A 16,227-nucleotide genomic window follows, 5' to 3' on the forward strand; every position below is an offset into this window, starting at 1 on the left:
TCTAGCACTGAATTTTGCCCATCCTGTCCCTCAGACAAATGTAGCCCCAGAGGAAATTTCCACGTAAGGGAGGAGAGAGAGACATTTTTGCCACAAGTTGCATTAAAAAGTCATAGTAAAGTGCCTGTTTGAAGCTGCTCCAAAGTTTTGAGTGTTATTACTAACCTCGGTGGAGCCGAGTTAGCGGGCAGTGTGCAAGTGACATGATCTAAGGTGTATGAAGAACGCCATGTAACACATGATTCTGGAATGTGTCGCATGGGTATTACCATCATCTGCATACATGTGTATGTTTCTGGTAACAAGGAAACCAGTACTGAACAGATGTGGTTATACTAGTGCTAAAAAGAAAGACGGTTGCCGTCTTGCTCTGTGGTGGGCTGCCCCTGTGTATGCAACCCCAGAATGGCATGTGGATTGGTTATGGTTAGTACAGGGGTTTTCTGTATGGGTTCAGTATATGTAGTAAGTGTGTTAGAAACCATTACATCATCCCTAGTCGGCAAGTACAGTAAAAGCTGTTCTATCCGGCATATTGGGGAAATGGGGGGTGCCGGTTAGTGAAAAATGGCGGTTAACTAAAAGGGAGGGAGTTTGGGTGCGAGAGGGGGTGCGGGGCTGTGGGCACGGAGCATGGGCTCTGGGAGGGAGTTTGTGTATGGGAGGGGGTATGGGGTGCCGGATCCGGGGGCTGCTCACCTTAGGCGGCTCCCTGCAAGTGGCGACCTGCCCCAGCTTCTCCTGCCCTTGCCCCACCCTAAGCGCTGGCCCTGCAGCTCCCATTGGCTGGGAACCGTGGCCAATGGGAGCTGCAGGGGCAGTGCCAGCGTGCAGAGCTGCCTAGGAGCGCCTCGGCTGAGGAGCAGCCAGGACAGGTCGCTGCCTGTGGGGAGCCACCCAAGGTGAGTGGCCCCCCGGATAGGGTACCGCCCTCTCCCACATCCAAACTCCCTCCCAGAGCTCGTGCTCTGCACCCCCTCTCTCACCCCCACCTCCTGTTGGCCCTGCGCCAAGTGGACTATAACCCAGTGTTTCAATGAAGATCAGAAATGCTGGTTTATAGAGCTTTCCAGTTGGTGAAGTGCCAGATAAAACAGCTTTTACTGTGCCTTGAAATCTCTTACTTAGCAGAACGTTCCCTCTTCCCATTCTCTGCTGAGCTTTAGCTTTGCCATTATGGCACTTATGTTGCTCTTAGACACTATGCTGCAAGCAGTACCCTATCAGGCTTGCATATCAGTTTAACACATCACCACCACTACCACTAAGGGCATCACAGTTTTTAAGTTTGCATTTTGCTTTTAATTTTTGCAAGTGGCCTGAAGAAATCCTATTAGCAGGGGCCCTTTTAAAGCAAATATCCTTTTTCTTAGATAAACTCCTAGACGCTTGCAAAGATAACATAAATGCGACCGTATCTAAGTTAAAAGGATGATTTTGGTGAGAGCCAAAATGACCAATAGTTAACATAATAAAAAAAGCAACTGAACCACAGATATATAATTCCAACTGAGGCCTGGTGACTTGTTTCATTCTCATGGTGTAGGTTTATAGAACCTCTTAATGGAATTATAGCTTTGGCTTTCTAGTACCTGTTGAGTATGTATATAATACAGATGAGAATGCTAGGATTCTCTTGCACATGCTGCTGTTACCTAAAAGGTTGCGTGGTGTTTTTACTCAGGTGTTTTGCAGTGTGGTTTGTCCGCTCTGTGATCCCCATTCTTTTTGTCTCCTTTCTAGCACACCAGTGTTGAGAGCACAGCTTCACTCCAGCCCTCAACAACCTTTTCAACTGCTTCAACCTCAGCCACTAGCACCACGTCCTCGGTTGTCAGCATGGCAAGCAGTATGAACACTACAAACAGCCTTGGCCTGAGCGTTACCAGTGTGTCTATGCCAGCTGCTTCTACACGGGCAGCTCCCTTAGTGTCTTCAGGTTCGCAATATTAACAAATCACATGGATAGACAGAGGACTTCAGTCTGCAGGTTGTCAGTTGAGCACCACGCCAGCAATAACTACGCTAAGAAATATACACTCTTTAAAGACTTGCATTTTTCAGCATGCTTTACTTGCTGGCCTATGAAATAAAGTTTCCTGCTTTTATGCGTTGGGAATATTTGATGGGTAATAATTAGCATTTATGTAGCATGTTCCATCTTCAGAAAGCTTTATAGATGATAACCAGAGCTGCTCCTGATTTAGTCAATGTGAACCTGTAGAGAATTGGTTTGCAAACTAAGCAACATGTTCAGCTCTTGCCTTTATGCACATTAGCTTTTACTTCCAACTCTCCCCCTGCAGTCCGAGTTCATGTGGCAGTGTCAGAATCCACTGCAATTCCAGCCTTCATTACCCCATGCCAAAGCATTGCTGCCTTGGTGATTGAGGAGGGGAGGCTCTGGATTCATGCATTGCCCATGCCACTGCAAACGGCTCTGCTAGGAGAAAGAATGCCCAAACAGCCAGGACGGTTCATTTTGTGCGATGGTGGCGGCTCTCATCTTTTTCAGAGAAGGGAGATGAGTTGTCTTGTGCTCAAATGCAAGCAGTATTGAAGTTCACTGCTGGCTTTGTAGTCCGCTTTAGCTGCCAAAAGGAAATGTGATGGGTCAGGATATCCCTTACAGGAAAGTGGTGAAGGAACTGGACATTCTGGCTGAATCATTTGCACAAGTGTTTCTCTTTTCCCTTTCCCACTCATATTGCCAGTGGAGATTCTAATTACTGGCCAGACAAAGTGCATTTCTCCCCCCATGGTCCTCAGCACAGCCCTGCTTCATAGCATGAGATCAAAGCTGCATTATGACCTCTCTTCGCTCTTCCTGGCCATAGCTGAAGCCAGCAGTACCCACAAGAGAGCTATGATGATACTGATGACTAGTGATTTCCATCTGATTGACAGCAGAGCAGAAAGTGTGAGCAGCAAGGTTGCTTATCTGTTGCAGTGAGAATGAGGCCTGGACTCTTCCTCTGAAAAGGGACTAGGGGAGGGAGCAATGGGTCCATAACCCTTTCCGTCATTTCAGACTCCTACTAACCTGAGAACTAATCCACCAAACCCAGACTGATCTCCAGGATGGAACCATGTTCTTTACCTCTGGGCCTGTGGAGGATCCTTATCTCTTAGTATGTCTGGTCCCTTAGCTAACAGGGTGTCTGTTGTAATGTTCAGGCCCTCTTTCAAGTATTATTAGCTTGCAGTTTTTATTCACCATTCCTCTTAAGCATACTTCTGCTGTCTAGACACTGTGAGAGTTCAACCTTCAGGGCTGGCCAACAAACTTGTCTCAGGGCTGAAGCCTTTATTTTGAGGCTTGTTAAAACGTTTGTATTTTGATTCTACAGGCAAAGCTCCCCCCAACCTGCCCCAAGGTGTACCACCCTTGTTGCATAACCAGTATATTGTGGGACCTGGAGGACTCCTGCCTGCCTACCCAGTAAGCAACTTCATTGTACCTGCCGTAGATTACTTAACTCCTTGGTGCCAAAGGGTCCTCCAGACCTGCCACTGTCTATGCCAGCGTGTCTTTTTTTGGCATGTGTTGTGTGTGGAATCCTGGACTCCTTGCTCCAGATGCTGAAGAAGGGTATGGGAAGTATATTCTGTGCAGGTTTGCAATTCATTGCTAAATTCAAAACCGACTGTTTGAAAATCCTTGATTACAGGTTTGATTCTGCTTCCACTGAAAAATGGGAGTTTTACCATGGACTTTAAATGGGATCAGTATGAGGCCCTTTCAGCTGAAATAGAATCATTTGAGTTAAATGTTTGACTTTCTGGGATAGATTGGGCGTGCTGTACTCAAAACCAGCCACGTGTCCTGTCACCTGTATTTTCAGATAGATGTCAGCATGCTTTGGAACAGACTTAATCTCCGTGGCTGCACAGTCCAGTCTCCTCTGTTGGATGCTCTGTCCTACCACTAGTTCTTTTCCTTCTTCACCGAAGGGAGGGAATAGTCATTCCTCAGTTCTAACCGAGAAATGAACGATTGTATCTTGCAAACGTAAGGCCTGATCACTGAATCTTGGAGCACCACGTACCGGGAAGCAGTAATAGCAAACAATGCAGTTGAGGGTTGATTAGCTCCTAGCTCTGAATGTCTTATGGTTGTTTCCAGTAAACGTTGTGCCCTTGAGAACTGTACTGACTACACAGTCTTCAAATCTCAGAGTGCTAATGACCATGGAAAATGAGGATTTGTAACTGACATGTCAACCAAACTTTCACTGTGCTAGCCCTTGGAAATAGAACTGTATATCTTGATAGTACAAGATCTGCGATAGCCTGGTGTTTTTAAAATAGTCTGGGTCTAGATTAATCTCTGTCTTAAAAACCCCAAATTAGCCAATATTAGAGAAAAGTGTTATAATGTTGCTGTATTTTTATCTGTCTTCAAGCAGATCTATGGTTATGACGATCTTCAGATGCTCCAGTCCAGGCTGCCAATGGTAGGTAAATGAACCAAATGGCTTGCTTTCACTGTGAGTTAATCTTGTAGCCCTTCTGCCCAGGGGAAACCACTTCAGTTTATGGTGATTTTTAAGAGCTTTCCTTGAGGCTGTCCTACTTCCATGAAGCTGCTGATGTATTCTAGCTGCTCAAGCGTCTCCTTTCAGTGCGATTACCTAGAAAGTGTAAGTTCTTTAAGGTTCTTCTTCGAGAAACACACCTACGGGCACTCCACTTCTGGTGCGCATGCACCTCTTGAGCCCCTGATTGGATGTTTCTAGCTAGCAGTGACCGTTCAGCCCTCACGCATGCCGTAAGCCTCCTCGTCTCAGGCCATGTCTACACTACGGGGGGAGATCGATCTAAGTCAGGGGTGGGCAAACTTTTTGGCCCGAGGGCCACATCGGGGAATAGAAATTGTATGGCGGGCCATGAATGCTCACAAAATTGGGGTTGGCATGCAGGAAGGGGTGAGGGCTCTGGGGGCGCAGGCTCTAGGGTGGGGCTGGGGATGAGAGGTTTGGGGTGCAGGAGGGTGTTCCGTGCTGGGATCAAGGGGTTTGGAGAGTGGGGGGAGATCAGGGTTGGGGCTTGGAGAGAGGCTTCGGGGGTGCAGGCTCCAAGTGGCGCTTACCTCAGCCGGCTCCCGGAAGCAGTGGCATGTCCTTTCTCCCGCTCCTAGGTGTGGAGTAGCCTGCGACCCTCGGAGTGGGGCCATGCCGTGGATTCTGGTAGCCGCATGGTGCGGTCCCCGACCTGCCTCCCCGTGGTGGATTTGGGGCTGAGCTGCATGGTGTGGGGGCCCCCCCCAGCTCCCCAGCAGGAACGCGCGGGCCAGATCCTGCTCGCGGGCCGTAGTTTGCCCACCCCGATACGTTATGCAACTTCAGCTACGAGAATAATGTAGCTGAAGTCAACGTACTTAAATCTACTTACCGCAGGGTCCACACTATGCTATATCAATGGGAGATGGTCTCCCGTCAACTCCCCTTGCGCTTCTTGTTCAGGTGAAGTACAGGAGTGGACGGGAGAGCGACCTGTGATCGCTCGCCACATGTCAATCCTCCGGTAAGTGTAGACGAGCCCTCAGACACCGATGCTACATAGCGGTGAGTGTGTGAACCGCCCTTAGTTCCTTCTCTGCTGCCTCGTCCTAGAACGTACTCGGCCTTCTGTTTTTTACTGCAGTTAGGTAGCTTATAGTTGTAGGTTAGTGTTTAGTATTTACTATAGTTACGTAGTTTTTAGGTGTGAGGATTGTCTTTCTCTTTCCCTCCAGGCAACTTGTCTTGTCTTGGCGGGGCATTACTGGCTCGCCAGGCTTCAAATGCTGCCTCTCTTGCTGGGAGGCTGTACTGATAAGCGATGGGCACTCCAAATGTTTCTGTTGCCTGGGGCAGTCCCATGTCTCCCAAGAGTGTTTCTTCTGCTCGGCACTTAAGTCCAGGGCAAGGAAGAACAGGGAGATAAAGCTCAGACTGTTAGCCATGGAACGATCTCTTCAACCATCGTCTGAAGCACATCTCCTATAGCGTACCGGTACCCTCCACCAGTGAGGAAGGCAAGCACAGGGATACCATCGAGTTTTGCCGTGCCGTCAGTACCTATGCATCCAACCTGGCCATTGGTGCCATCATGCGCCTTCAGCCAGCTTTTGGTACCAGTGCAAGCAGCTAAGCCGGGGTGCCTGTGCAAGCCATACCCTCGGTACCAAGCAAGCAACAGCGCCAGCCATCTACAGTGCTAGCAGTGTGCCCATCATTGTCAGCATCGTCGGCTTCAGTTACAGCTACCTCACTTATGGCACATACGGCATCGGTACTGGGGTCCTTTCTAGTACCACAGAAATTCTGATACTCGAGGGACCTCTTGGTGTTGAATGAACCAGAGTCCATCAAAGTTGTTGACAGGTACTGAGCATCTCTTGGTACAAAGAACTTTGTCTCTGAGTGGCCATCCTGTGGCACAGGGCTCTCCTCCATCTTCAACAGCTGCCCCCCTCCCTCCCTCCACGGGAGGATGTGGAGGAAGACAACTTCCAAATGGTTTCTTTGACTTGAGTGGTGGGTTTTCCTACATACCCATTTGGGCATTGCCTTTTGGCCAGCTGCAGGGAGGATCTTGTGGGTCACCAAGGGAAATTAGAACCAGCATTGCATACTAAATCTGCTTTCTTCTGGAGTCCTGCAATGGCTCTATTGGGACCTCTGGGCCGACTGTCAGTAGCAATGTACCCAAACCACTGGTACAGTCCCTCAGGGAGACGAGGGTTTCATATCTTCCCCTCCCCATCAACCGCCCTCACAGGAAGAGACATTGGAGGAGCAAGAGGGTAGGGCAGATAAAGAAGCCACCCCTGAGACTCCCATTTCATTGTCGTTGCTGGATGAGGCCTTTATGCCTCCACTACCTTCCATGGCCGACAACTTCAGGCAGCTTCAGGCCCTCATTAGAAGGGTGGCAGACACTCAGCTGATCCCTCTGGAGGAAGTCAAGGATCCGCAACACAAGCTGCTCAATATTTTGCAGTCAGCTTCACCCTCCAGAGTGGTGCTACCTACTAATGAGGCTCTCCTCACCTGGCTAAGATGGTGTAGCAAGCGCCTGCCACTATTCCACCAATGTGAAAAAAAGGTGGATAAGAAACACTGTGTGCTTAGGTGGTGATCAGAATCCTTAACTCCCTAGTAGTTGATGCAGTGAATGAACAGGGTAGGCAGAAATTTTCAACATCTACCCTTATGACAAGGACCAAAAGCAGCTGGATCTCTTTGGATGAAAGTCATACTTGTCCTCAACCCTGCAGTTCCGGACCACAAACTATCAGGCGGTCATAGCCAAATACTACTTGACTAATTACAACAGGCCTGCAGCCTTTATTGAAAGCTGGCGCACAATTGTGAGGGGCAATTCCAGTCCATAGTTATGGAGTCATTGGCCAGAATGGCTCTCCAAGTGTCCTTATATGCGGTAGGCACTGCTGCCATATCTATCTCCATAGCGGGGTAGTTATGCTCAGGATGTCATGGCTCCAACTTTCAGGGTTTCCAAGAGAGGTTCAAACACAGTAGAGGACTTCTCCTTCTCAGAGACAGTGAATGACTCCCTGCACACATTGAAGGGCTCCAGGGCTGCCCTCTGTTCCCTGGGCATTGGACATACCTACAAGCAAAAATGTGTCAGTAGTTTGAGTGTCCAGAGGTCATGCCCTACTCAGTTCTTGGGGTACCTTAGACCTCGGCAGCCAAACTTTCTTGCGTGCTTTCTCCCCAAGTCTGAAAATGTAATTCTAAGCCCCCAGTTATTTCACTGATGTTGTGATGCATGGGGGTAGTGACATCTTTGGCATCAAGCCCCATGTATCACAACATCAGTGAAATAACTGGGGGCTTAGAATTACATTTTCAGACTTGGGGAGAAAGCACGCAAGAAAGTTTGGCTGCCCTTGTATTGAGCCTCTTACAACCAGCAACCCCGAGCCAGACTCTGCCTGTGGCAACCATTCCAAGAAGTGGGTGTCTGGCAAAGAGGGCTTGGTGCTCCTCCTGCGGCCAGGTGGGGAGAGGAATAGACTGCCAGGAGACTACAGTCCTCTTGCTGGGATCACCAGGCATTGGGACTAAACGACGGGAAGGCCAAAGGATGGACACTGAATGTATTTGTCTGTGCTCTTAGTAGCTGTGAAGCCTTGTAAGGCAATTACATGCTTTCTTCAGTAGTACGTGGAAAACGCATGCAATTGGGAGGCGCTGGTCAGCTTAGAATAATCATTGTCTGCTGTTTTGTGGCTTCCTGACTTGCCCAGCTTCCAAACATCCAGGAAGTTGGCAAACATTAAGACCGTATTCATCCTTATTGTCATCTGGGCCTAAGCTTTCTGTTAGATTGAACTGTCCTACAAGCCAGGAAACAAAGCTTGGTGTATCTCATGGGTGAATGAAACCTGTTTTTAAATATGGGAAAGAGAGCCAAGGACACTAATTTCTTTCCCCTGGGGAAGGGTGGGCTGGGGTGAGTTAGCTCAGTGGTTTGAGCATTGGCTGCTAAACCCAGGGTTGTGAGTTCAATTCTTGAGGGGGCCTTTTAGGGAACTGGGGCAAAAATCTGTCTGGGGATTGGTCCTGCTTTGAGCAGGGGGTTGGACTAGATACCTCCTGAGTTCCCTTCCAACCCTGATAGTGTATGATTCTAGAGTTAAAATATTAAAATGTTCCTGCAATGGATAGGAAAACCAGAGAATTCACTTTTCATTCATATTGCACGCACACATAAGTCCCAGAGCGGGGGCTTAGCAAAAATGGAGAAATGGTTTTTTTTGCCTTTCCCTTGGTCTCTGCTGGTGGGGATTCCCTAAAACAAACGAGCATGAAAAGGCACCCCGAGAGCCTTTCCTACAGGACCCATAGCCTAGCTAACCATAGCATCTTGGCTTCTGTTTGTGTTCTTGTCTTGGTCTGAGTATGGGAAGAGTCTTCAAAAATAATGTGTAATGTTTATGTTCAGCATAGCTAAAGAACACCCGGTTGCGTTCCCTGGCAATACTTGTCCTCTTTTGACTCATGACTTGATTTTTCACACATCTTCCATCCCTTGTGGATGGTGATATCCAGGAAGTCTCTAATTTTGCTTCCAGTTTCCATCCATTATGATTCTGCCTTACCTTTGTTTTCCCTGAAAACTATTATATCCTTTCAGATCCTATTGTGTCTGTCTTCTGTGTCTTTCCTTAGACCAGTGATACTCAGACTGAGACTCACAAGCTGCAAGTGCCTCTTTAATGTGTCTCCTGCAGCTTTGTAGCACATGATAGTAAAAGTGTGTGATTTCATTAACCAATCAGGATGCTCCTTAAGATATTGTTAAGCGATTGTAATTGATTAAATAATACTTGGTCAGTCATTTGGCTGTGAGAATTTTATATTTTTATATATATATATATATATATATATATATAGTAAATGAAACAGTGAATTCACACTACTGCAGTTCTTTTGGGTAATGTTAATCACGGAGGTCTGCATATCACTGCCTTAGACCAATACAAGTTACATTCAACTCATAAACATTGTGAGGCTCACAGGAGCATATGCAACAGAATACATTTATTCTAACCAGTTCCTCAATTTTTTTAGCCATTCTTTTATTTTAAATATATAAATAAACAAATATAGATGTGACAGTCTCCATTCCCACAATCAGGAGGTTTGACACTGCACAAAGAAAATAAATAGTTATAAATATAGATGTGACAGTCTCCATTCCCACAATCAGGATAAGTTTTTGACAATGCACAAAGAAAATAAATAGTTATAAATATAGATGTGACAGTCTCCATTCCCACAATCAGGATAAGTTTGACAATGCACAAAGAAAATAAATAACAATTGCAAAATATTTTCCCCCTCCACCTGTGTTTGGCCTCTAAAATATTTCTTAGCTTTTGGATGAGACTTCGTACACAGTACATGCAGTACATTCATATAGTTCTGTAACTTTTTTCCCATTGAAAAGGGTCACAAAGTCCGTATTCGAGTTTAAGCTTGAGGTCAGATGGTTTCCTGCTCCCAGTTCGCTGCTTCACCAAAACTTCTCAAATGTTCATAGTAAAATGTTTGTCCCCTACTTTTTCATCCTAACTGTGAGCTTGTCAATGTATTGAAAACACCTCTTCCCTTCCTCTCTGACAATCTCCCAGGCACAGGCGCTGTATTTCTTCTCCTTAAGAAAATCTTGGATCCTCTGGAAGTATTTCTTCAGTCTCAGAATGTTGGCCCCGGCCTTTGTAGGTAGGCATGTCTCGAGGCGCTCGGTCTGCGGAATGAGCCCATTTAGGAACCTGTCCACATTTCTTCTTTTCCAGCAAGTTTGGGTCAGGTTCCTGCTGAAGATGCCAAAGAGCTGCTGGAGAATTTCATGGATGGCCATCGTGGCATGTTGTTGAAATTTGGGGTTCAGAACCTTCTGAGGAAACTGGAAGGCGGTGTTGTCCTCCAGACACTCCAAAGGAAACTTCCCACCCATGTTTTGCAGCAGTTGTAGACTGTCCCAGTTAAATCTGCTTTGCTGGTGACGAAGCAGGTTACAGTCCAGCGACATGATCCCAGCGGAGCACAGCAGTACCAGACAAATCTGCCACAGCCATCCTTGAGACTTGGTAGCCATGATAACGTTTCACACGACTTATGCCAAAGTACTTGTAGCTTGTTAGATGTCTGCGATCTACTGTGCATGCCTTCCATGTCCCTGAATTTATTTGGTGGGATGTTTTTCCTTTCATCATTTTCTGGTTCTCTAAAATTTCCCTGTGTTCATTTTCACTTTCCAACTGGCGACTCAGGTGTCTTCTGACACTTCCTTACCAATGTCTATGTTTTCCCCCAGGGGATGTTAAACATCTCCTCTCTGCGGCATTATTAGAGGCCCTGGGTGTTTGACCTCTGACCTTTGTGTGCTCTGTGCAGCATGTACTGCTAAACTATGCTCTGAAATATTTAAACATCTCAGGGACTAGGGTTCTTAATCATAGTCCTATAGCCTATGGTGCTGAATTGCTCAGATCTGAATGAATCTGTTCTCTTTGATTGTGGAACCCCAATTATTTTTGTTCCTGAACTCCAAGAATTTTCTGTACAGTTTTGTTCTTTTTTAATAGGAAACCTGAATTCTTTCAGGCATGTGACATAGACATATGACTGTAGCCTTCCAACCTGTCAAACTCTGAAGCTGAGCAGGGATACATGGGATTGGTGTTTGAATTCCAGATCTTTGAAGAGATCTGAGCGCTCTGTAGGGAGTGCTGTTGGTGATTGAGTAGGTGTCAGGTTCATCCCTAGGTATTAGAGGACCTTGCTTGGAGGAGACACCTTGGTGGAAAGAATGTAATTATTACTCTTGTGGAAAGTGTGGGGGCCTGTCTCTGTGCTTGCTGGGGGCCTAGTCTGGACACTGTGATCCGCCGTTGGTGGTGCGCTTCCCTTTGAGTCTCTGTTGCACCAGCGTCTGAGTGTATAAATAGTGTCTCAGGGTCATTGTGCTGTTGGCAATGCTGCCTTTCAGATGAGCTGCAAAACCAACGTATTGACCATTTGAAGTCATTACAAATCCTGAAGTAATATCTTCAAAGGATTGAGGTGATATGCTTTTGTCTTTTGGCTAAATTCTGAATGAGGCTGTTACAGAGGTAGAATGTAAATTCCTACTTTTAAATTGAAATATGTTTTAATAGTAGGCTGGTAGAACACAGTATGAACATATAATATTCAAGATAGTTCAGGGAGATTTACTTTGTAGCTAAAGGACCACTGTCAGGTGTTTCAGGCTGTAAATTGTAGGCTTTCTTTTTAAATGTCTTATAAAATATATTGTATGTAGTGTCGTTGTAGCTATATCGGTCCCAGGATAGTAGAGGGAGAAGGTAGGTCAGGTCCAACTTCTCTTGATGAGAGAGAGAAGGTTTTGAGCTTACACAGTGTAAGCTTCTTTCTTTCACCAACAGAAGTTGGTCCAATAAAAGATATTATCTCACCGTCCTTATCTTTATAAAATATATTGAATACAGTAGAATCCCATTTATCTGACCCTTCATTATCTGGCTCTCCGTATTAACTGAACAACCAGCACATGCAGGTCCAGAAGCGGGAGATCTCTCCTGTGGCCACTAGATGGCATTGCAGCCTAGCACTTTCCCATTCTCTGGATTATTGGAATTTTTGATGATCCACTCTGGCCCCGGTCCCAGTAAGATCTGATAAACGGGGTTCTGCTGCATTTACCACCTTAAAAACTAATTCCAAACACATTGTTTCATGGGGATTTAAAACTTCCCCTCTGTGGCATTTGCAACCCAAGCTTTGCTGTAGTGTGACAGTTCATGAGATCCAGAAAGTGAAACTGGCTAAAAAGAAAGTGAAATTGAGGGCTCACTGTAGAAACTTGGGAAGGGGAAAAGTGATCATCATAGATGATGAAAAGTAAATGATTTTTTAAATTCTTTTCTTAAATAAGCATATTGGAAACCAATAAGAATTTGTATTAGAATGGATGGGGTTTAAGCTACTATACCAATGTCCTTTTAAAGAGCACATTTGTAAACTAGACATAATGGGAGCAACTGAGGGGAGACAGTCCCCAACCCTCACTCGGTCAAATGGTGGTTACACAGTGAGATTGTGGATAAAGCACAGATCCCTGCAGTAATAGCAACCCAAGAAAACTACAATGCATTATATTGGAGTAAATGGCTTAGTGTGGCTTAGGTTTTGCCTTTGTGTGAGTCATTCAGTTAAATGTCTAGATTAGAAAAAGGAACAAACTATATACCTGTCTTTCTTCATCTGTGAGCACTAGCATAACAAACTCCTGCCAAGCCTGGGGTTAGGGGGAGGGTTCCTCTCTGGAGTTCCACCTTGGTACAACTCCCTGGGATAATAGACGTGACGGTAAACTTTAGGGCCAGCAGGACTAGCAGAGGGGAGGCAAGCAATTCCGTGCCCCTGACTTTCTTAACCATTTCTACGGTTTTGGAGCACTACGTCTAGACATAGGGGTGCTCCCACCAGCTCTGAATGTGCCCCTTCTCCACACCCACCTACATCTCTCCAGTATGCATACAAAGGTTTCTCTACACTATCTTGCAGGGTTGGTGGGGTCAGATGCCATTGGAATATATTTATTGTGATTGCTTTGATAGTCACTGATGTAGCATCAGGCCAACCTTTCCCAGATTAGGTAGCATTGCTCCATTATTTACCTACTAAATTGCTCTGTCTTCTTGGGTAATGGCATTGCTGCTCCATATCTGTGTTTGAGCCCTTTATGTAACCTTGATATCAGACCTGTAGCGTCTGCTTTGTGACAGCAGGGACTTGGCTCTCATCAATGGCACATCAAACCCCACGTTTTGTGGGGCCAAGAACATAATGCCTGAACTGTTTTTAAGAACAAAAACACGTGCCCCCCTCACACTCACATGTGGGTGAATGTGGATTTGCTTTGTAAACAACTCTCACTTTCCTCATGGGATATTTGTGCTGTTTCTTCTGTGACTTTTTTCATGGGGCTAGTGGGGGGGGGGAGGAGAATCTGGATTTTCCTTTAATTGGTGTGAAAGACAATGGGGTGTAACATCCTTCCCAACCTGATTCCACAGAATTGTCCTCATACAGGTGTGAGTGTGTATTTGTTGTACACCTCATCTAGAAAGGTGACTGACCCCAAGGAATATATGGAATGTAAATTCTGACCTAGCACTTTCAGATTTCACTTGAAACGGTTTCTGTTGTTTCTCTTGGAGAGAGACAGTATGGGTAAATATCACTTTAATTTGACATATGTTGGGATTTTAGCAGAGGATTTGGTGGTCTCTCATTAAAGTTAATTCATATTGGCTTGGAAATGACACTGTCCCATGTGCTTACAAACTAGATGGAAGATTGGTAAGTGGAGGATAATGATAAATAGCAATGGATCAAATTGCAGGAAGTTGTCCACTTGGTACTGTAGGCGTCTATTAAATTCTGTCTTATTGAGAGTTCCTCAGAGATGGAGAAGAGGGTATGGAGAGCATGTTCATGACAGTCACAAATGATACAAAATTAGGAGGTGCTGGGAGCTCAAGTGAGGACAGATGTGTGTGATCCGAAGGAACACAAGAGATTAGAAGTGTGGAGAAAAATCCTTTCCCAGCATGGAAAAGTGCAAGCTAATATATTGGGGAGGGTCTCAGGGGGTGTGTGGGAATAATCTGAAGCAAATATGTTCAGTGGCAAGAAAGGGCCTGTCAAGCTGTAATACTGAAGGGCAGGCTTGGGGGTGAGGAGGACCAGGAGGCATGACGTCTGAGAGCAAAACAGCCTAGTGGAGCTTTCGGTTACATATGCATAGGCATCTTGTAGGTAGGATGGGGGAGATGGAAGCATCTGGAAGCAGCTGTCAAACTTTTTCCTTTCCCCAGACTAAAGTTAATGTCTTTCTGTGGGAACACAGCACAGTGGGGTGGGTGGAGGGCTTTTTGGATGGATGGTGAGAGTGCAGGTTGGCCGAGAAACCTGGACTGGGACTGCTGGTGGGGTTGTTATGGAGGGGCAGAGAGTTGGGAAAAATTGTAATGTACACCGTGCTTCTTGTGCGTCTTTCTGCTTCTGGGTCCTGTCTTTAGATTATAAACTATCTGGAACAGGGATCAGCTTCTGTTCTGAGTGTGCAGCACCTAGCGCAGCGAGGTCCTGACCCTTTAGGTGCTACTGTAATAGGAATAATTTAAACATCTCAAAAAAGATATATTGGAATTGGAAAAGGTTCAGAAAAGGGCAACAAAAATGATTTGGGGTATAGAACCGCGTCCGTATGAGGAGAGATTAATAAGACTGGGACTTTTCAGTTTGGAAAAGAGATGGCTAAGGGGGGATATGATTGAGGTCTATAAAATCATGACTGATGTAGAGAAAGTAGATAAGGAAGTGTTGTTTACTACTTCTCATAACACAAGAACTAGGGGTCACCAAATGAAATTAATAGGCAGCAAGTTTAAAACAAACAAAAGGAAGTATTTCTTCACACAATGCACAGTCATCCTGTGGAACTCCTTGCCAGAGGATGTTGTAAAGGCCAAGACCATAACAGGATTCAAAAAGAACTAGATAAATTCATAGAAGATAGGTCCATCAATGGCTATTAGCCAGAATGTGCAGGAATGGTGTCCCTAGCCTCCGTTTGCCTGAAGCTGGGGGGATGGATCACTTGATGATTACCTGTTCTGTTCGTTCCTTCTGGGACACCTGGCATTGGCCACTGTCGGCAGACAGGATACTGGGCTAGATGGGCCTTTGGTCTGACCCAGTAGGGCCATTCTTACGTTCTTATATTCTCCATCTAGGATGGTAACACTCTGATTGTGCCCCTTTAGCAACTCCCTCACTGGTCATTTTAATATATGTTTGCACCATTTCTTTAGTTAATGTCTGGGGTTTTCTACAGCAGTGCTTGTGTTAGTTACAGAGCTGGAACACTTGTCACCAGCTGAGGAATGGTTTTCAAGGAGAAATCATTAAATGTGTTAAACAGGCATTATGTAGAGCTGGGGATTTCAAGGGCTGCCACTCCAAATCTTCAGCTCTGCCACAGCCTGCCTGGATAAGTTTCTGTCCATGCTTCCCTGCACGTTTGGCAGGAGGGAAAAATAAACCCATTCACCCTGTCCCAGTGTTGTTGGGAATCTTCTGCTTTTGTGAACCTTTGCGTGCACATAAGGCAGCATTCATAAAACAGGCTGGCTCTGTTATGCATTTGAGTATTAATAAATATTGTCTTTTTCAGGATTATTATGGAATTACATTCCCTGCTCCTGCAACCTTGACAGGCAGAGATGGGAGCCTTGCTAACAACCCATACTCAGGTTAGTACTAAGTCAAGATGAGGATGATGGTTGAATAGAAGCATTGGTTTCTGAACATAGGGCATGCTGCTATGGCCAAAGGAGCAATCCAGGCCTTCTCTCTGCAGGCAGCTTAGCTGGCCAGTCCAAACTAGTCAGACAAGAGCAGGAATCGTAAGTGGCTATATTTCAGCTTCTGACAACTGATCTCCTTAAGATGTTAACAGGAATATTCAGCCAATATCTACTCCATACACAAGTCCTATCATACTAAAGAGGGATTTAACTTCCAAATTGTAGTCCATCCCAAAACCAATACAAGGTTGTTCCTTATGGTGCTGTGTCTGGGTTTAGATGACTCAACTAATAGAACTTTTGCTACTGGGAAAGTATCTGCA

The 16,227-nt window shown here is 45.7% G+C and overlaps 2 protein-coding genes across 3 annotated transcripts in view; one reads left to right on the plus strand and one right to left on the minus strand.

The window, feature by feature from the left end:
* UBAP2 (ubiquitin associated protein 2) overlaps positions 1–16,227 on the plus strand; it is a 92,626-nt gene that overhangs the window by 68,265 nt on the left and 8,134 nt on the right. The window contains exons 19-22 of one of the 2 annotated variants that reach the window (XM_039543632.1): positions 1,744–1,939; positions 3,351–3,442; positions 4,407–4,457; positions 15,772–15,850. In XM_039543632.1, the coding sequence (XP_039399566.1) occupies positions 1,744–1,939; positions 3,351–3,442; positions 4,407–4,457; positions 15,772–15,850 (418 nt within the window). The remainder of the gene's footprint in view (positions 1–1,743; positions 1,940–3,350; positions 3,443–4,406; positions 4,458–15,771; positions 15,851–16,227) is intronic. The other variant, XM_039543633.1, reaches the window with a different exon arrangement.
* Positions 10,035–10,620, minus strand: LOC120407717 (interferon beta-like). The gene has a single exon (XM_039543640.1). The coding sequence runs from the start codon at positions 10,618–10,620 to the stop codon at positions 10,078–10,080; it is 543 nt and encodes a 180-aa protein (XP_039399574.1). The 3' UTR covers positions 10,035–10,077.

This window comes from Mauremys reevesii, linkage group 6 (assembly GCF_016161935.1).
Source record: "Mauremys reevesii isolate NIE-2019 linkage group 6, ASM1616193v1, whole genome shotgun sequence".
NCBI classification, from domain to species: Eukaryota; Metazoa; Chordata; order Testudines; family Geoemydidae; genus Mauremys; species Mauremys reevesii.

Coding starts and splice junctions, on each gene's coding strand:
- LOC120407717 (XM_039543640.1), bottom strand. CDS start 10,620: ATGGCTACCAAGTCTCAAGGATGGCTGTGGCAGATTTGTCTGGTACTG.